General features: G+C 38.9%; 1 protein-coding gene across 49 annotated transcripts in view; it reads right to left on the bottom strand.

Moving 5' to 3' along the window:
- Nucleotides 1-21351, bottom strand: part of Rims2 (regulating synaptic membrane exocytosis 2) — a 472086-nt gene that overhangs the window by 86817 nt on the left and 363918 nt on the right. For 35 of the 49 annotated variants that reach the window (XM_028879262.2, XM_028879266.2, XM_028879263.1 and 32 more), the window contains one exon: nucleotides 18048-18220. The exons of the other annotated variants lie outside the window; for them this stretch is intronic. In XM_028879262.2, coding sequence (XP_028735095.1) covers nucleotides 18048-18220 — 173 coding nt within the window. The remainder of the gene's footprint in view (nucleotides 1-18047; nucleotides 18221-21351) is intronic. 49 annotated transcript variants of the gene reach the window in all.

The raw sequence follows: 21351 nt of genomic DNA, 5'->3' as shown, positions 1-21351 counted from the left end.
GTGGGAGTAGGTGTGACCTTGTGGGAGTAGGTGTGACCTTGTGGGAGTAGGTGTGACCTTATTGGAAGAAGTGTGTCACTGTGTGTGTAGGCTTTAAGGTTTCTTTTTCTCAAGCTTTCCTTGGTGTGATAGTCAGTCAACTTGCTATTGCCTGCAAGATGTAGGCCACTCAGCTGTTTTTCCAGCGCCATGCCTGCTTGCATACCCTTATGCTCCCCACCATGATAGACTGAACCTCTGAATTGTAAGCAAGCCACCACAATTAAATGTTTCCTTTATAAGAGTTGCCGTGGTCATGGTGTCTCTTCACAGCAATAGAAACCCTAAGATTAGTCAGAAATGTCCCCTGGCATACTGGAGGCAATGCGCTAACCCTTAAAAAGAGGTCATCACTTCGACCTGGGCATACATAGCAGGAGGTCCAGCAAAGGTTGCCTGGGATTCGCACATCCCGTAAGGAATTCGATCATCTAGTGGAAGCTAATTGAACTTACTTATGACACGCACTCTGGCTGTTATTCATGTATAACTGAGTTATCGAAGCAGTCAGTGAGATTCAGTTGCCACACTATGTGAAAAGGGAGCATCGAGAACAGAAACTTACCCAGAAGTTTTCTCTAAGGCTTTCCATCTCCTTTCCTTCTGGCTCCACTTTGCAATGTCTCCGAAATCCTCTTTCCCCTGCGTGTTCGCTCACCCTCTGTCCCTCACACTCATGTAAACAGAACCGTCTCAGGTGGCGTCTGTCACTCCAATCATTCTTTTGTAAACACCCTCCACTTGTTAATGTTGCTCTTCATATGGCAACCAAAAGGCTAACTCCTTGATAAACCCTACAGTGTGGCTCCTCCATGCACAGCTTTAAACATTTTAATAGAATGGTGCAGCCATATCTGACGGGAACAGCAGGAGTCATAAGGCCAGCACAGGTGCTAGACAAAGATCCCGCAAAGCTGAGCCCCAGGATGGCTGCTGAGCCACTGTTGAACGGTTTTCATCTCCACCTGTTGCATGCGTGAGGGGGGGGCTTTTAATATTTGTACAACTTGGGGATACTGGATTGATGGAAAATTTCCTATAATCATTTATGCCTTCTCCCAGGAATACTGCTTCTAAGCTTCCCCAGGAAAGTCCTGAGTACACTACCACTCCCACTTTAGGGAGATATCCTTATCAGCTTGAAGGTCTTCCTTATGCCTTGGAGACTGTGACACACATAAAGGAGTCACAAGTCTCTTCATGAGACCCTGAAACATTCTTGAAACATCTGTCCCTGTACTTACTCAGGAACAAAGTAAACTTTAAAAGTTCAACAAGATTCGGTGGGCTAGAGGAGTTGGTCACAGTTCAGATTACAAGCCTCTTCCCACTATATACTCAGGCAATTATGTGGCACATATGGCAACAAAGTTAGATTAGCTTAAGTTACCTCTGCCCTACACAGGGACTTATATTGATGGACAAGGAATGGTGTAGAAGATGATAAAGAATGAAATGGCAAGACCTCCCATTTATAGAAAAGTTAGCTCATGCAGAGTTACTGTGGTCAAGTATGATCAAGGAACAAAAGAATGCCAGAATTAGACATATAAGTAAGTTCTATAAAGATACAAAATGTAAACATTACATTATGCCAGAATTTGAATAATAACTGCAGCATCCTTGGCCTGAGGATTTTTTTTTGGGGGGTGGGGTACTCTGACCATTAAGACGTAATAATGCACTGCTCTGGACATGGCAATCTGCTCAGGCTGCCTTGGAGATTTTGTTTTGGTCAGTGTCCTTGAAGCCACCAAAGCTATCAGCCTGAGAACAGGCTGTCATATGCCTCTAGATTCTTAAAAATCGGGTCATGGGTTGATGAATAAGAATGTTTTTAAAAGATAACCGTTTATCAGTGATGACTAAACTTGAGGGAAAATGATTGTTTTACATTCATTTTCTCTGTTCTGTCACAGTTCATCAATGATGACTTAACTTATGACCCTAGATGTGCAAGAGAAAAAGTTAAACTCATGTCCAAAACCAAAAACGATATGATCTATGATTTGAAACATGAATCTGTCCACACTTACTAAATTCTGTAAAAGAAGCACTCTGACTGCTAGTCAGTCAGGCTGCAAGATTCTCTCAACCACCATGCCTAGCTCATTCTTCCTTCAACAACTCCTTACCTCAGTTAGCAGTTGTTACAGGAATTCCAGAAATGTCTATTCAGTTACCTACTTGTAAGGACGTTACAAACAATGGAGTCTTTCCTTGATGACCAAGATGATAATGATCATCTTATCTGTTTTCCAAATCTCAGAAAATATGCAACTTTAGGCAGATGAACACAAGCTACAAAAGAAGTCCTGATGAAACCTGGCTTGAAATATTGCACGTCCTCTTATGAACTACACGAATGTGGTTTGGGTAAAAACCCCCTATCAGTGACCTTTCCAATACCATTTCTTCATTACGAAATAGCGGCAACTGTCTGCCCAAGAGAATGTGAAAGGAAAACTTAAAATTAAGTGAGGTGCTTTACCCACTGTTTAGCCTGAGGCAAGCTCTCAGTATGTGTGCAATGACTTATCCTTCTAAAGTTTACTATTTGATGACCTTTTATTCAAATTCTTCAATTTTGGCTTTAAGTTTGAATAACAGCAATAAGAATAACCGTTTGTGCTAAACATTGTTGTAAGCTGTTGATATGTAACAATTTAAGACTTTTTAATAATCTAAAATATGAATAATTTTATACCCCTTAAATATCAGACAGAGAATCATAAAATTTAAGGAGGGGCTGACAAGATGGCTCAGTAGGAAAAACACTTACCATAATACCTAAGTACAATGTGGTGGAAAGAGATAACCAACTTTTACAAGTTTTCCTCTGACCTCCACAGCTAACACACACACACACACACACACACACACACACACACACACACTAATTAATAAGTAAATAAATAAATGTAAAGATTTTTGAAAACACTCAAGCTTCAGGCATGTGTTACATTAAGCATCAAAAGGAAAAACAAAAAACAAAAAGGCAGCCTGGTCCAGAGTTTGTGCACCTGTCTTGCAGTGAGGTTTGCTTTTTAAAGGGACATATTGTTTAGTCAGTGACACTTACAAGTGTCTAGATGTCAACTTGACCAGAAGAAGAGGCATTTCCTAGTTCACCTGCTGTAGTAACAGAGGAGGCACGGGCTCCGTTCTTCCAGTGGCTGCTCGGAACAAGGAGAGGTTCTGGTTTGGGTCACGGCTGCCCCCAGCTGCTGACCCCCTCCCAGGGAGGCCGCTGCTCACACCTGCACTGTCTCCATCCTGTTCTCCAGCTATTTCTACTCATTATTCTCTGACCAAGTCTTACTTTCCCTTATTGTTCTCCTGTTCAATGATGAGACATTTATAGACATGACTAGTAAGTCAAGTGTTCTTTGCTCTCAGTTGGGCAAACTGACAAATTACATGCTGATTGTTACCTTTGGTTCCCAGATCCTTTATTACAGGCAGGACAGGTTTGCTCCTCTTGGGCAAAGCTCTGGGCAGGAAGCCACACACTAAATTTTACCCTTAAATTATAAATATTGTCCAATTGGGAGAACACAGGAGGCACAAAATGCCCACACACATTAGTAGAGAGCAGTTCTCATCTCCCACTACTCACCAAGGTGACGTGGGGTTTAAATAATACAGCACTGTATGTCTATAAATGTCTCATCGTTGAACAGGTATCTCCTTCCTTGTTCTCCCACTCTGTTCCCGATCCAGCTGGGACCTCTCGCCCCCCTAAGCTCTCTTTCCCCCGACCCTTGCCCTCCATTACACCCCTCACCCCCAGTTTGCTCATGTAGATTTCATCCATTTCTCTGTCATTAGGCAATCCCCGTGTCTTTCTTAGGGTCCTCTTTACTAGGTAGCCTCCCTGGAGTTGTCAGTTGAAGTCTAGTTATCCTTTGCTTTACATCTAGTATCCACTTCTGAGTGAGTACATACCATGTTTGTCTTTCTAAGTCTGGGTTACCTCACTCAGGATGATATGAGACCATGATTTGAAAAAGCACAGGGACAAATAGCCAAACTACTGGAAACACATGAAATGTGAACCAAAAGCTGAGGAGCCTCTATGGAACTGGACCAGGCCCTCTGGATAAGTGAGACAGTTAATTAGCTTGAACTGTTTGGGAGGCCCCCAGGCAGTGGGACCGGGACCTGTCCTTGGTGCATGAGCTGGCTTTTTGGAACCTAGGGCCTATGCTTAGACACTTTGCTCAGCCTTGGTGAAGGGAGGAGGGGACTGGACCTGCCTTGACTGAATCTACCAGGCTCTGCTGAGTCCCCAGGGGAGACCTTGCCTTGGAGGAGGTGGGAATGGGGGGTGGACTGGAGGGGAAGGCTGGGGGTGGGAGGAGGGAGGACAGGGGAATCTGCGGCTGATATGTAAAATCAAATTAATTATAAAATAAAAATATTTATTAAAAAATCTAAGAAAGTGGCCTTTAAATGTCATGGGCAAGTAGAAATGGTTCATGCAAAGCTTGTAATAATTATAAATTTCAAAGTATACAGCTCATAAGGTAGAGTGAACTATTCAAGACTGGATGGTCAGCTCTCCAGCACTACACAGATTGGATGGTCAGCTCTCCAGCACTACACAGACTGGATGGTCAGCTCTCCAGCACTACACAGACTGGATGGTCAGCTCTCCAGCACTACACAGACTGGATGGCCAGCTCTCCAGTCCTACATAGAGTTCACAGCCAGAGAATTTGGAAAAACCTCTCCTTGTGGTTTATGAGCCTGATTTGAGAGTAATACTACAAAACTTCTTTAACAGAGTACTAAATAATTTCTAAAGGTCCTTTCAATTATGGCCTTTGGTTTTCTGCATATAATTAAATATGAAAAAGAAATGATGAACTAAGAATGTAAGAATGAGCCATGAGATAGAAGTTGAACGCAATCACTAATCAGGGAGAAGGAAGGAAGAGGAGGAGAGTGAGACAGTTGAGTAGGAAAAGGTGTTTGCCCTGATTCCAATAGTGACCACCTGAGTTTGATAGACAGGCCGCACATGATGGAAAGAGAAAACTAACTCCTGCAAGTTGTCCTTTGTTACCCACATGCTCATTGTTGTACCCTACCCATCCTCCACAGACAAAACCAGTAAATGTAGTAAAAGAATTAAGAATCATGACTATAAGGATTAAAAAATATCACACCAGCTAAATGATTGGAGAAAGGGCAGTAAGTATATATAATCTTTACTTTTAGAATCATCTTTCACACTCACTATATAAGTTCGGGTATTTTAATGCCCAAATCTCATCTTTTAAGTGTATGGGCACGGGCATTTATTTATTCATCCATTTCTAACCAAAACTCATGAAGGAGCTACATGGAGGCGCTCAGAGAAACACACACATGCTACCTCCAGAAAGCTGAACGCTCAGCATCACTGCAACACCAATGCTCGCCAAAAGCAGCATCACGGAGACACAGGCGGGCCTTCATTCCTGTAGTGACAACCAGGGCACACATTTCCCTATCACAGTGCTACAAGATCTAAATTCAGGAGACTCTCCATCTCAAAATAGAAATAGTGCTGCTTGCTCTATCCCTCCCTAACTTAACTGTTTTAAGTCCAATGACATACCAGATGCATATATCTGTTAAAAACATATACATGTGTGCAATGTATTCTGAATATCATGCATTAGATGCAAAGTCATTCATATCATATATTTATATGTATGGTTAATAAAATAAGGTTTTGACCAGTGAAGTAGTCTGTGAAGACAGAACAACATTATTATCTATTAAGTGAAGACTTTGAAAACATAATTGGATATTAGGATAATTACATATTATCTTAACAAGGATATAAAAATATCTCCCTATAGTTCTCATTCATTATTAAACTAAAAAAACTTGATTATTTTATAGCTCAAAACTCAAATTTCATTTGTTCTTGCCATGTAATGTACAGAATAAAATCTTTTAAAATTGTGGACAAAGTTTAATAACATTAAATATTATATGTAGGTATCATGGACTCCTAATCGCCATGTAAGAGTGAACTCAAAGTAGTCTTGAGAGTGAGACACACCCCAGAAACATGATAGCAACAGTGGGGGGACGTTTGTACAGACGGCACTTTGGGAAGATCCTGGTGAGCATGTGTTAGGTGCAGCCTGATCTGTACACACACACACGCGCGCACACACATGCGCACGCACACGCGGCATAGATGGAGTTCTACAGTGGTAATTTTGATCTCAGTAACTAATGGACCCAATCCAATACGTTGGTATAAGTATGGAAAATAGAGAAAGTAGGGCATTTGTCTATTTCATGTTAGTGTGCTATGAGTTGTTTTTATTTGAAGTAATTTCCCAAACAGTACAGTGAATCACATTTTCAAATATGTCAAAAGTCAGCAAAAATGTTCACTGTTCATAAGATTTATTGAATTATGTGAAGTATTTTTATGGAGTTCTTCTACCAGTGACATTATTTGAGAAATAAATCTCAAATACATTATTTGGATAAGTTTTCCTGTTGTTGTATTTGTGAACTGTCATTTGAGTTTTTAATTCCTTTCATAGTTTCACATATCTGCTCACTTACATCACCCTTTATGGTTATTTTAAGTTCTAAAGACATCTTCTATATAGTCCTAAATTTTATACCACAATTCTATATTTAAACACAGCAAGAACAAAATATTTTCCTTTTAAAAAATACAAGCTAAATCAAAAAATAGAAAATTAAGGTATACCATTAAGTTTTAAGCACACCTGCAGAAATAAATTTCAAAAGTATTACATAAAATAATTACATCTGAAGATTAGGAAACACTAATTTAAATGACTTCATTGTAGGACATCTCAAAATGCACATGCATTTTCCTAATGTTGACAGCACACACAGTAGTTCCCAAAGTTATCTGACCAAGGACTCACTTACACACACACACACACACACACACACACACACACACACACACACACACACACACCACACACACTTCTTAGGATTAACTTCCGAGAATACACAAACATGGTAAGTACCATGGCCTTTGTCTTTGACTGTTTCACTTGGTATAAAATCTGCAAGCTTTGTCCACATTGTATATTGCGAACCAGTAATTTAAACCTTTACTAAGCTGACAACGTGCCACATAGGACTATCTCTTATTGTTTAACTGATATTCAATGAAAAATTTTTTATCAAGTTTCACAAACTGACTGATTTCAAAGAATGAACTTTATGTTTCTAAGTATTAATACCCTCTATACTTAACCTGTTGACTGATTTTAGCTAGGTCCCTTTTTCATATTCATATGAAAGATTAAGAAATATATAGAGGAACCTATGAATGTGCATAAAAAGATGAACAATAATCTAAGAAATATCCATTTGGGGCCTTATACTCAGGTTGCACCAGAAACTAGAAAAGCTTCTCAAATATGCTCCTGAGCTCCTCATTCAAAGCCATTTTATCTGCACAACAGGCCCACCAGCACTCCATCATGGATGAGGGACGGAGAGCGCACTCCTCCCAAGGAATTTCAGGAAGTTATCTGCACATCAGGCCCACCAGCACTCCATCATGGATGAGGGACAGAGAGCGCACGCCTCCCAAGGAATTTCAGGAAGTTAAGGTCGCAGGAGGAGGGGCCACAACCTCCATGGTGTAGGCACTGCAGCATGAGCTCCCTCCAGTAACTCAGGACCCTGTTCATGCAGTCAATCCTTGCTAAATACAGCAGGCCACACAGACAGACAAAGTGAGACAGGCAGGCAGGCAGACAGACAGACAGACACCCGAGCAAGAGAGGAGGGCCTTGGAAAAGAAGGATCTGGTAGGAGGAGGAAAGAATCAGCGGGTAATAAGGGCAACGGAGACTTTAATCAAAGAATGTTATAGGTACATATGAAATAATAACGTAATAAATAAGCTAAATGAATAATCTTTTTAATGTTCAGTTAAAAGCTATTAATAAATCATGACTTTCCTTCTGAGAAACTTTTCCTATGAAATCTACTAAAAGTCATTTGGCTGGGCATGGTGGTGCACGCCTTTAATACCAGCACTTGAAGAGCAGAGGCAGGTGGATCTCTAGGAGTTTGAGGCACACCAGGGTTACATAGTGAGAGCCTGTTTAAAAAGAAAAGCCATTTGTTTTGAGTCCCAGGTCATGCCATTTAAAGGCATTCTATAGAGAGAGCAGTGAGGGAAAAACTGGCCTTCCAGGTCAAAAGACACGACCTTACTGACTGGAGAAAACTGAGGCTGTCGGGTGGGAAGGACCCACGTTAACGCCTGTTGGTCAGGTCTCCCCTCTCACGCCTGTCTTCCTTCTGCTGAGCAGTGGATCCAGCCTGCGTCTGTTCAGCCCTGCTCCAGCTGCAGGCTTTCACTCCACTGACTGTGCCTGCTCAGTCCCGTCCTCAGGAGCACCGACTCTTCGGAGCACCGTCTATCTGAATTCTGACTCTTCAAAATGTATGACAGGCACTTTCAGCTCTGCCATGCACAGAAAATATGACGGGTTGGTGTCATTTCTTATATTTCATTTCCTAAATTTCATGATCCTAGTTTGTTTGCTACAAATTCTTAACATACAGAGTATATAAATGGAGGCCAATGATTACATTTATGAGGAAAGGATGAAAATAGGCCCATGAAAAGAAAGAAAATTGTTACCTGCTCTTGGAAATAAAGTCTGTACTTCTTTGCGAGAAATGAAATACATATTCAAGAATGAGAAAAGAAAAAGATGAATGAAAACTTGAGAAAACTAGCTTTTAAGGCATGTTGGAACTGAAGAAAATATGCCTGAATTTTTAATATTTACATACAATACTTACTGAAAGTATTTCTTCTTTCAACATTAAAAACTAATACACTGTGAGCATCATCCTTTGAAGGTGTATGAATCAGCATCTTTTTTAATATTAGCAGGGTTGTGCAATCATCAATACTGTCTACTTCAGTAAATCAACATCACAAAACAAAGCCTTGTGACAGCAGCAGTCACTGAGTTTTCCTTTCACCTCAAATCTCAGCTGCCATGAATTTATGTTTTAAAAATAAAAATCCCTTCATTGTAATGAACCCACAAATAAAAATATCCCACAGATACACTAAGGTAGTGACAGAAACAAACACTTGTTCAGTCTCAAACAGTGTACATCTCAATGATCTTCTACACAGACAGAGTACCATATATTTTTTATTTCAGTATATTTGCCTATTCTGGACATTTAACACAAGTGTGATAAGTAACAAAACCTTTGTCTTTGACTGTTTCACTTGGTATAAAATTTGCAAGCTTTGTCCACATTGTATATTGTGAACCAGTAATTTAAACCTTTACCAAGCTGACAATGTGCCACATAGGACTATCTCTTATTGTTTAACTGATATTCAATGAAAACATTTTTTATCAAGTTTCACAAACTGACTACTTCATAAAAATTGACTGCTTATGTTTCATGCTATCAATATAATGTTTATATTTATGTTTTTTAAGAGATAAGAATTTTCTAGTAATGTCTATGAAAGAAAAATATTTTAAGTTAGGAAAGCAAAAATGGAGTTGGGAAAATAGACATGACTTAAGTGATAATTAAATAGAAAATTAGTAAGACCAGGAGCTTGGAAGGAGGCAATTCTGTGTAGTGGAGAAAAGTTACCAAAGAACAATGCCCAGCTTTCTGGTTTGTGCAAGTTTGAATATAGAGGTGTCAGACCCCTAGAGAATGTCAGACCCCTAGGGGAAAAAAAAAGAGGATGAGCTATTTATTAGGGCTGTTTGTTTGACAGTCTGGGAGGTAATAAAGAATCTAATTCTACATACTGAGTTCAGTGTTTCCTGTGATAGAGAAGATGACTAAAGCTCTTAGTGGAAATAAAAGTTTTAAAAGAAAGTTTTCTGTAGACTGTTCTAAAATGGATGAGAGCATCTTCAAAGAGGCATAATGAAATTTGCAGGTAAATGGATGGAACTAGAAAATATCACCCTGAGTGAGGTAACCCAGACTCAGAAGGATAAACATGGTAGGTACTCACTCATAAGTGGATACTAGATGTAAAGCAAAGGATAACCAGACTGCAACCCACAGCTCCAGGGAAGCTAGCTAACAAGGAGAACCCCAAGAGGGACACATGGATCACCCTTGGGAAGAGGAAATGGATGAGGTCTCCGTGAGTAGACTGGATGTGTGTGTGGGGCATTGGAGAGTAGGGGATGGGGCATGAGAACATAAGGGAATAGGATGATGGAGCTGGAACAGGGATGGAGTGGGAGAGCAATGAAAGAGATACCATGATAGAGGGAAACACCATGGGGATAGGGAGAAACCAGGTGCTAGGGAAGTTCCCAGGAATCCACAAGAATGGCCCCACCATAGACTACAAGCAATAGTAGAGAGGGTGTCTGAACCAACCCACTCTGGTAATCAGATTGGTGACTACCCTGTCATCATAAAGCCTTCACCCAGTTACTGATGGAAGAAGATGCAGAGATCCACAGCCAAGCACCAGGCCGAGCTTCAGGAGTTTAATCGAAGGGAGGGAAAAGGGATTCTATGAGCAAGGGGCATCAAGATTACAATAGGGAAATGTACAGAGATAACCAAACCAAACTAGTGGGAACTCATGAACTGTGGACCAATAGCTGTGGAGCCTCCATGGGACTGGACTAGGCTCTCTGCATAGGCAAGACAGTTGTGTAGCTTGATCTGCCTAAAGGACCTCCTGGCAGTGGGGTCAGGATCCATCCCTGGTGCATGAGTGGGCTTTTTGGAGCCCAGCACCTATGGTGGGACACCTTACACAGCTTTAGTATAGGGGGAGGGGCTTAGACCTGCCTCATCTGAGTGTATCAGGGCTCTGCTGACTCCCCATGGGAGACCCTGCCTTGGAGAAGGTGGGCATGGGGGTGGGTGGGTGGGATAGTGGTGGGAGAGTGGGAGGAGGGAGGGGAGGGGATCTGTGGTTGGTATGTAAAATGAATAGAAAATTTCTTTATATATATATATGTATACATGTATATATATGGAACTCTTTAAAAAGAAGCAAAGGTGTTTCTAAATGGCTGATTTCAGGTCTTCCACGAGCCACTTCTATTCAAAGATTACAGTGGATGGCTAGTCAGACCAATTATCACAAGAAATCTGGAAGTCATCTATCTAAATACTCACCCATCCATCTACACATACATCCACACATATGTTCACCTATGTACTTCAAATCCACGAAACAAAGGGCATCACCAATACAGAAATGGGTAAAGTGGAAAGAACTTGGGCTTAGGATGGGTTTCGAGAAAACACTGGATTTGCATACAGAGTCTCCCAGAGGTGGACAAAGAGACAGATAGAGAAAGAAGAGTGTGCACAATCACAAAAACCCAGAGCCAAGTCTCAGAACAGTAGCGGGGCAGAGTCTAATAAAACCACCCTGATAGAATATGAAGTGGGTAACTAAATTTAGTAGCCTATTTAGTTCTACACAGTTTTAATGAAAGTAATGCAATGCACAACTGTGTGATTATAGTGACTACTGTATGTATTTCTGTGTGTAGTAAGAAAAATCAAGGCATTTTGCTATGTAGTTTAACATGCAATAATGAGGCAAAGAGAAAACTTTCCACTAATATATTTATATAATGTAGTTCACGAAATTGAACAGAGTTTGCATTATTTTGGCATTTAACTCAAATTCTTCAACAGAATGGGGAAACAAGAAAACACAGTAGACCATACTGTTTTCATATCTGCAGGGCAGAAAAATGAATTCTTAAAGAAAGATGATGACACAATTTTTCTAAAATGGACAAGTGTCATTAAGAGAGTATTCTCAAACATCTTTCACAGCCAATGCGAAGGAAACTCTACATGGCTGCTCTGAGGACTTCCATGAGCCACCTCTATTTAAGACTGCAGTGGATGGCTAATCAGGTCAGTTATCACAGGAAAGAAACCAAAGCTTTCAGATTGTGAAAGAGGATGTAAAGTGATCTTTAATCATGGACGACTTGTATGCACAGTCATAGAAAACTGTATATACAAAATCAATAAACAGAAATCAATGTAGATCCTAGCAATGATTTATTAACAGCACCAAAAACAAAATGCAAAGAGTAATTTTTTTAAAAGTGTATGATGATTACAGTAAAAATACAAATATAATTGCAAGAATGTAAAGAAAATATAAATGGAACAGCACCTCATGTTTGTGAACTGCAAAACATAATCTGAATAATGGAAATAATTCTCCATGCTGGGAGATGGCTCAGCCCACAGGTGCTTGCTGTATGAGCCTTGAGTTTGGGCTTATAGGGCTTGAGTTTGATCCCTAGAATGCATGGGGAGGAGGAAGGAAAAAAACCGACTCTACAGTTTCCCTCTGACATGTACCAGCACACACACAGCAACAACATTTTAAATAATTCAAAATTGATTTTTAAGTGGCAATAACTCTCAAATTGACTGAACCCAACCTCTAACAAAATTCCAACTGCTTTCTTTTTCAGAAACTCCCAAACTGATTTCAGGATTCATTAGAAAATACAGTAACTCCAAGGAGTAAAGAGACAGCATCTTCATTTTCTGGGGTATTCCCTTTCAATATAGACATTCCTGAGCCCTACTCTAAATATACAGAACCACAACTGTAGGGGTAGTGTCCAAATATTTCTATTTCTTCTTTAGTGTTATATATGAGCATAAGATAGTGTTAGAATAAGACTCTCATGTTATTATAGGCAAGCTGTATTTTCATTGAGAAAGGAAAACACATGCCACTGGTCCAGCCACACACAAGAGGGAAGGAAGTCTACTGTGTCCTCCGAGGTGAGTCAGCATGGAAAAGCATTTCCAGAATGCAAACAAAAAAGAACGTAATATAAGTTGAGTACTAAATAATGGTGCATTCTGAAAATATCTTCCAATTGATGGAAACACATTTCATTGCGCTCTTGGCTAACTACGGAAGCAGTTACCTCTTGAGTTCCTGATTATAAGGTCACATCATCAACGACACGTGCTGGTGTGTGCTGGTGTTGCTGTCTACTGTGTGCATCCAAACTCTGGGAAAGAGTGAACCACTGACAAGGTAAAAACGACTAGGAAGATAAAGCAGGCAGCTATACAGGCCAGAGTAAAGATGAGAACGCATGATTTTAGTGTCCCAGTCATAGCTATTTTTACATGAAATATTACTGCTGGTCCTCTCCCCCGGCCCCGCCTCCTTTTTGTTTAAAAGAGGGTCTGGCTCTGTAGCCCAGACTGGCATCAAACATGTGGCAACACTGCTGCCTCGGCCTCTCGGGTGCTGGGATTGCAGACACGAGTCACTGTGCCTGCTATAATACTTTCCCATTAAAGTGGTATGAGTCCATTTTCTCATTTTAACCAAATGGAAACTATGATGTAAAGTTAGTATCCCATCAGCAATACCTTTGTATAAATATTTAAATAACGACTGCTCTCCTGTCGACAATTCAATAGTGTAAATCTCTCTTATAAAAACAACTAATCATGAAAACTTGAATCTATACCAATGTTTTCTTCCAAAAAATTCCTATTGGAAGAGTAGTCTTCATTAAAAATGAAAAGTATATTTGTGCAGCATTTATAGATATAGTACTAATATAAACTTATGAAAATTCTCTCTCTCTCTCTCTCTCTCTCTCTCTCTCTCTCTCTCTCTCTCTCTCTCTCTCTCTCTCTCTCTCTGGTTTGTTTGTTTTTGTTTTTCAAGCCAGGGGTTCTTTGTGTATCCCTGGCAGTCCTGGAACTCCCTCTGTAGACCAAGCTAGCCTCGAACTCACAGAGATCCGCCTGCCTCTACCTCTGCCTCCTGAGAGCTGGGATTAAAGGCGTGCGCCACCACTTGCCTGGCAAGTTTCTTAAATTTTAATCTTTGCCACATGTCCCCAGAGCAGGACATGGAAGAATGGCTAGGGTTTAGTTTGGAGACAAAGCTGTGGAGATGGCGGGTCTAAAGAGGTATTTTTGTCACTGTTTGATTTTCAGCTTCCATCCCCTTCCTACAGCACTGTGCTTCACGACAGCTACATTGACGAGGTTTTTTTTTAATTATTATTTAATTTTAACTAAGAAACCATTTTACCTCCAGTGTAGAAATGTTTCATTTCATTTCTGTCTCAGTTATCAGTTCAGTACATGAGATGTTTTCTAAATAAGTACTGGTTGAATGAATGATTTCTCTTGAATACTGGTTGAATGAACAATTTCTCTTTATCTCTCAGTATCTTATCTAGTCCTAATTTCTCTCTTCCCTATTGTATAACATAACCGGAAAATGTATGTAATATACTTGTACCTTCTACAGTGTACCATGTGCAATCACTAAGGTGACGGGAAAATTTTACCATATATATATATTTATATTTACACGTATATATATATGTATATATATATATATACGTGTAAATATAAACACTCAATTGTGAATGCTATCATTCATTAATCAAAATATAAAAACTAACATTTTAAGGCACTATTTTAAATTTACTTTTGCTACCCATTTTCTTCTTAAACATTTGGCAAATTTACTTTAATATGACTCACTACAAATGAACAACACAGTCTTTCATTGAAATATGCATCCTGCAACAAGGTCTAATCATTGCAAAGATAATAGCAATCATAACAGCATTCGTGTGTATTAAAGTCATTATGGTAAGGATCAGAACTGTTATAAATACTCAACAGTGACAATTCTTTTTTCTTGGTAAAACTTGAATTCAAAGTGAAAGATATGAAATGTCCACTGCTTACTGTAGAATAAGACAGCTTCCAACAATGTTGTATAAGAATTTAAGTTACGTTTAGTTTTTAAACAATCTATGATTGTAATATCAAGTACCAAAACACAATGTTGCTAATAATAACCATACATAGTTCCCCTCAGAATAAAGACAGTTAGTTAGATTGATCCTAAGAAATGAAAGCAAATTCAAGAATTTATAGTCATAATGAATGAGGAACACTAACATTTTCTCATGAGCAATTGTAGTTACCTCTTGTCATCTTAAAAAACATAAGTTGCCTAGAGACATCAACCTGGCCCTTGAAATTTACAGGTCCACAGCATCCACACTAAGTTAGTACAAAATAATCATCTCACTAGGAATATAATCATCTCCCTTGCCCTCATAAAATAAAATGACCTTTTTGTCCTGAAGAAAATGGTGATAGCAGCATTTAAAAGTGGAGAGCTTACATCACACACTTCTGAGCTTCTGCCCACCAAGCCAGGTGTACCAGTAAGAAACTCTGGCTCTAGGCAAACTTCAAAGGCTCATGTCTTCTCTGTCCAGCACAGAGAAAACGCATGAGACTCACATTTTGCTATGCTATCCTTCAGAAATTTTTCCTCTATGAATTAGCTGTGACATGATCATAATGTCCACAAATCAGGAAATGGTTGTTTTAATTATATGATAACTCTATGTAATTATCAAGTTAGAAATATAACAAAACAAACTTGAAGTACTGTTTTAGAGTCAAATCACATAATGTACCTTACTAAAGGTAAGTTTTTATGTTTACTATATGCTATAAAGACCTAGTAGGGTATAGATATATCTGAGAAGAAAAGAAATATACGCAGCTGAATTGTATACTAAATGAGAAAACTCCTATCCCGATTGTCCTTTCTTCATTTTGAGAAAAGCACAATGTGAAATGGGTCTTGATATGCTAATTTAAATCTGACATATAAACAGGTTTTGCTTCTCAAGTAAAATTTGTATAATTTAAAAATCAATTTCTGCTAGAAAACTCAATTCCTTAAAAATGACATTATTTGCAATTTTCATTCTCAAATAGATGTAATTAAAGCAAACACTTTGTCTTGAGACGGGCCGTCTGTCTGCACACTGTGGACTCCAGTGTGCTGCACACACCGGAAGACTCAGTGGCTTCTGTTATGGGGGAGCAACTGCTCTTATGTTATACGGTGTCTCCTGGGCCACCTCCCTCCCCTCGCAGTCTCTCCACCTGGGTGCATGGTAATAAGAGCATGATCTAACACATCTGTCCTTCAGACAGACCCGGGTAGCTACCATTTCCTTTCAGGGAATCATGGACCAGCAGCATGGTGCATGCCTGGAGTCTGAGCATTTAAGAGGCTGAGGCAGGAGGATCATGAGTTTGATACTAGCCTGACCTAATCATAGCAAGTTCAGGTCCAGCATGGGCTAAGAGTGAGATGCTGTTTCAAACAACAAAACCAGAAGAACCACAAATGCCAGGATATGGAGAACACTGCTTCTGTTTCTAACTGTTCTCAGGCCTCAAACTGCACTAGAATGTCTCAGAAAATCAGTAAGTCTCAAGGGAAACAGAGACTTAATAAGCGTTTTCCATTTTTTTTTAAGATTTTTTTCTACTAAGCAATTATTATTTTTTTTTTTTTTTGTAAATAAAATCTTATTTTAAGGGTACTGCCTTTTCCCTAAGGAGTCTCCACTCTTGGTAAAAGGATATGCAAGTTCCCCTTTCACTCATCTTTAGAGGGAAGCAAGGTAAAATGGACTGTGAATTCATGCTAAGAACACAAAGTAAAATCAAACTTAAATGTGTTGGTAAACAAAATCAATCAGATCTAGTGGCTACAAATAAATGTACTGCAAACCAACCTGATAGTAATTTGCAGTGCGGTAATCGGTTGTGTTAGCAGCAGAAGACACACACACAGGCACAACAAGAGAAGACAAGGGAACTTGGAACATGAGACAATGCTCAGGAAGGGAAGAGGTAAGCTACTATGGGGGGCTTCCACAGCCGGAGGCGCCTTTACCTGTCCTCTTCGTCGTCTTGGGAGACGCTCCTGCACACGTGCTCTCTGTCTCTCCCTGGCACGGGAGCATCTTGTGCTTTTCCCTCCTCTCCTGCTTCTCTGGGTCTCCCTTCCTCTCCTGCTTCTCTGTGTCTCCCCTCCTCTCCTGCTTCTCTGTGTCTCCCCTCCTCTCCTGCTTCTCTGTGTCTCCCCTCCTCTCCTGCTTCTCTGGGTCTCCTCTCATCTCCTGCTTCTCTGTGTCTCCCCTCCTCTCCTGCTTCTCTGTGTCTCCCCTCCTCCCCTGCTTCTCTGGGTCTCTCCTCATGGCGTGTTTCTGCGAGCCCCCTCCCTCTCCCACCTTCACTAATTATCTCCTCCTTTACCTCTTGCTCCTCCTGTACTGCCTCTCCTTGCTCAGCCCCTCCTCCCCCTCCTCCCTCCTCTACTCCTTTCCTCCTTTGAATGAAACACAAGTGGAAGGCATGCAAAGAAACACAAAAGAGAAAAAAGAAAAGTCAAGAAAAATGCAAGTGAAATGAAACCGAGAGACAATGAAAACGACCAAACTTAGGTGAAACTGAAATCGCTTAAATGTTGACTGCTTTTTCTCACTGCATACCAGACACACCAAGCAATACCTAATCGTGGTCGTTTTAAAACTGTATCTTTAGTTACAGAATGACATGGGAAACGGGCTGGGTCTGCAGTCTCTCCATTAGGAAAGTTCCAACACCCACGAAGCAACAAGAGGGAACTGGAAGAAAAGCTAATGTATACTAAATTTTCTTGAGGTAGTCAAGAATGTTTCCATGTATTTATAATACTTTCAAGAGGGTAAGAAAGCCTCCCATTAAAAAAGTAATAGTTTTTTTTTAATTAAGGAAATATATACAATCAGAAAAAAGTACCCTCCAAGATAATTGTTTTTCATAATTATCAGAATGTTAGATTCACACCTTTAATTAACCAACATTTTAATTTAATAATGATCTAACCATGGCTGTTTATAAGTTACAAACACAAAGATATTATTTCAAGCAATTTAGTACACAAAACTGTCATCAGTTCCATAAAAATTGACCAAGAATAAATAAATAAAATAACATATATAGAATATCCTATTGCTTTTACAATATATATATATACCGGTATTTTAAAAGATTATTTGCTATTTATCCAAAAGAAGAAGACCGTCTGAAGTTCAGGACAGTTGCTGCCCCAGCACCCTTACCTGATTCTCCGGTCTCCCCGCGGCCGCTCTGACTGGACGGACATGTGGCTCGTACTGCTGAAACGAGAGGCACTACTAGTCCTGGAAAGCGCAGACACATCACTTACATCACTGTCCGAGGATTTAGTGGAGACAGTGTCTGCCCCTCTATGTGGATCCCATCCCGATCGATACTGTTGACACAGATTGACAAACACGCACAAGCTGTCAGTATTACCACAGAAAGCCTTCGTTAGCCTGCTCCTATTTCAGCACTTTAACTGTCCACCGAGGGTACTGCAATACCCAACTCAGTTGCATATAAAACAAAAGTGAACGGCAATTATCCTAAAACAAAAATCAAATTTATATGAAGCCTTTGTTTTTAGCAAAGCAATCGCAGCTTTTCCACCACACCCCAATGGAGGCCATTAAAAGTTTCAAAACAGCAACCTTAGGGAAGAACACTTAGCTAAAATCTGGGAAATAAACATTTTGCTTAACATTAGGAAGCACAGCTCTTAAATTTCTGATAAAAATGTGAAAGAAAAGAAATCTGGTCAAGTTGCCTCTGTATAAAGACCAATTCTAGTAGCCATCAACTTTCTCTTTAATCCATTGCGCTTCACTGAAAACCTAGAGATAATACAAAATCTAATTAATGAAAAACTAAGCGTTTTAGAAAAGCCAGGAGAAAAGTGAAGTTTAATTTCTGAGCATTTGCAGGAATTTTGATGAATCCTAGAAATATTAGAAAAAGTCATTATTTACAATAGCTCAATCTTCCTGGAATTGAAATAATTAGATAGTTAAGTGGCAGAGCAGGGTTCACGGGATTCTAGGGTGCTCAAATATTCTGGTAAATTGAAAACCAACATAAATATTTTATGTTAATGACCTACTCTCATAAAATACATTTAATGTTAAAACTAATGGACATAATTGAATTTTATCACTGACAACAAAAGATCAGTTGCCAAGAGTCCTCAAGCTGAAATTTAAAAAAGAAAAAGAAAGAAGGAAAGGGAGGTAGGGACCTTGGAGCCTGGAACCTTGGAGCAAAGGAGACTCACCAGCTGAGCAAATCTGGGCAAATTAATCTTTAATATTCTTATTGTAAGATGACAATAATAATCATATTCTTCCTGCATGGTAGTTTTGAAAATTAGAAACAATATGGGTTTCGTTACATGATAGCTAGTATGATGTAAATAAGTGAAGTATCATTACTATGTTGTTACTTCTGGATTCTTCTAAAAACACACCCAGTATGGCTGTGCTATGCCAGTCTCACTGCGCAGGAGACTCTGCTAATGCAGCTTCTTTTATGCTCATTATACACCTATAATGTTAGACATGCATACATATATATCTATATATATGCTGAAGCATGCTTATTTTTAAGAACTAATATTAGTCTAGTTTTTGAGAACTTTCTAAATATAGTAGAGGCAAGTTTCACAACGCTTTTGAAAAAACAGGTATTTTACATAAACTACTAACTGTGACTTGAAGACTTGTCATTTCATAAAATAATCCATGAGAAATAGTGGTTCAGCATAAATATTTGATAGATACATTTTAACCAATACAACTTGAACAGCAAGTGGCCATAGCTTAAACATTTATATCCAAATGACTTGTTTTGTTTCTTCTGGATCTATTCTGGACTGTTTCTAAGATGCCATAAAACATTAATAATCAAATTCATTAATCTAGAAATCCATAATTAAATTAGGTGGCAACTCACTTTTTTACCTTACCTTTCAACTTTAATTACTAAAAAATAAATTATTCAAAACACTGCTGCCCCTTTCCCCAGGAAATGTCTATATAAAGAGAATGATGGTGTTTATTAATATGAATAACATTATTCAATTATTTGGTACAAATTTAGTTCATAATACTCTTTTTCAAATAAATTCATTTAAAAGTACCAATTAACTTATTATTATTATTGTATTTTTTCAATAGATAGTCAAGATTTTCTGTTATGTACCCACCTGTACATCTAAATAATATATGTGTGAACAACTGTAATAGACTATATTTATATTATCCATTCAATTTATTTAAAGTACATTGACCTGAAGTTGAGACATATATGGAAATCTTTAATTTTACCAATATATCTTTTAATATTTCAACTACAAAAATGTTTTAATTGTTCAGGAGATATTTAACTGTACCTGGTGGACTTTATTTTTCTCATTTCTCATTTCTATAATTTATAAAAAAAGAAAAGCAACCTGCTACCATTTATTTTGAGATATTTCATAATTAGATAGAAAAGCAGTCCAGCATTATATTTCTTATTTGCTTTTGCTCATGAAACATCATATCTGAATTCAAATGAAAAATGAAGAGCTTTAACTGTAGCAGGAAGTAAAGACAATAGCAGTCATTAGAAACCAAGTGTCTTGAGTGAGACTGAATCACTGGTCTGAATTCTAGCCATATAAATGACTAGGTTTCCTTTCTTGGACTAATTGCTTTTATGAGTGTCTCAGTTATCACTGCAAACAATGTCGAAAACAACAATGCCTCTCTGCTGGGCTTGCTGTGACGATGAACAGAACAATGCCTGTATCCAGCACAGTATTGGACACATAGCAAGAGTTTAAATGGCAAATGAGACTATGTTTTGAAATCTTCTATTTGGAAACAAACTACTCAAGGCCAGGAAAAATAACTTCCTCAATTTTGTGTTTTTCTTAGCAGATAAAGCAAATGACTGTTGGAAATTCAATGCCAGCTTGGACTACAAAGCAAGACTGTCTAAAAAACTAAACAGGACACTCAGTAGTCTCCTAGAAATAGCTCATGTTGAAGTGCAGTGCCTAAAGCATACGGTCATTAAAATAAAAAGAATTAAACGGTATAGCTTGTATCAAGAACAGAAATAGCTAAAAGCTGTAGTGTGATGGTATAATTATCTACTCAAGACTGTACCATTCTGTTGACTCCTAAGCAACTAAGCATGTTTACCATAGGGGTATATCTGTGTCTTCAATCACAAATAGATTTGTAATAAACAGAATGAGAAACTTCAAAAGTGAGACCAAGAAAGTCATTTAAAATTACATTATTCATTTGTATGTGTGTGCGTATTTCATAGTGCCAGAGAGTAGGCTGCTGGAGAAAGAAGTCATCAACAGTCTTTCCCAGCTATGATTCCTATGAACTATGACAATAACCTACTAGACAAGACATGACCTCTGATGCAACCATGGCATGACTGTTATGACAGTCAACCTATGGTTTTCTGATTCGATTTGAGGCTCACTATATAAGAGGAAAGGAAGGTATGCCTGGCACTGCAAAT

The sequence above is a fragment of the Peromyscus leucopus genome, chromosome 20 (genome assembly GCF_004664715.2).
Source record: "Peromyscus leucopus breed LL Stock chromosome 20, UCI_PerLeu_2.1, whole genome shotgun sequence".
Classification (NCBI taxonomy): Eukaryota; Metazoa; Chordata; class Mammalia; order Rodentia; family Cricetidae; genus Peromyscus; species Peromyscus leucopus.
Note: the sequence above shows the minus strand (reverse complement) of the source record. Positions and strands in the feature narration are given on the sequence as shown.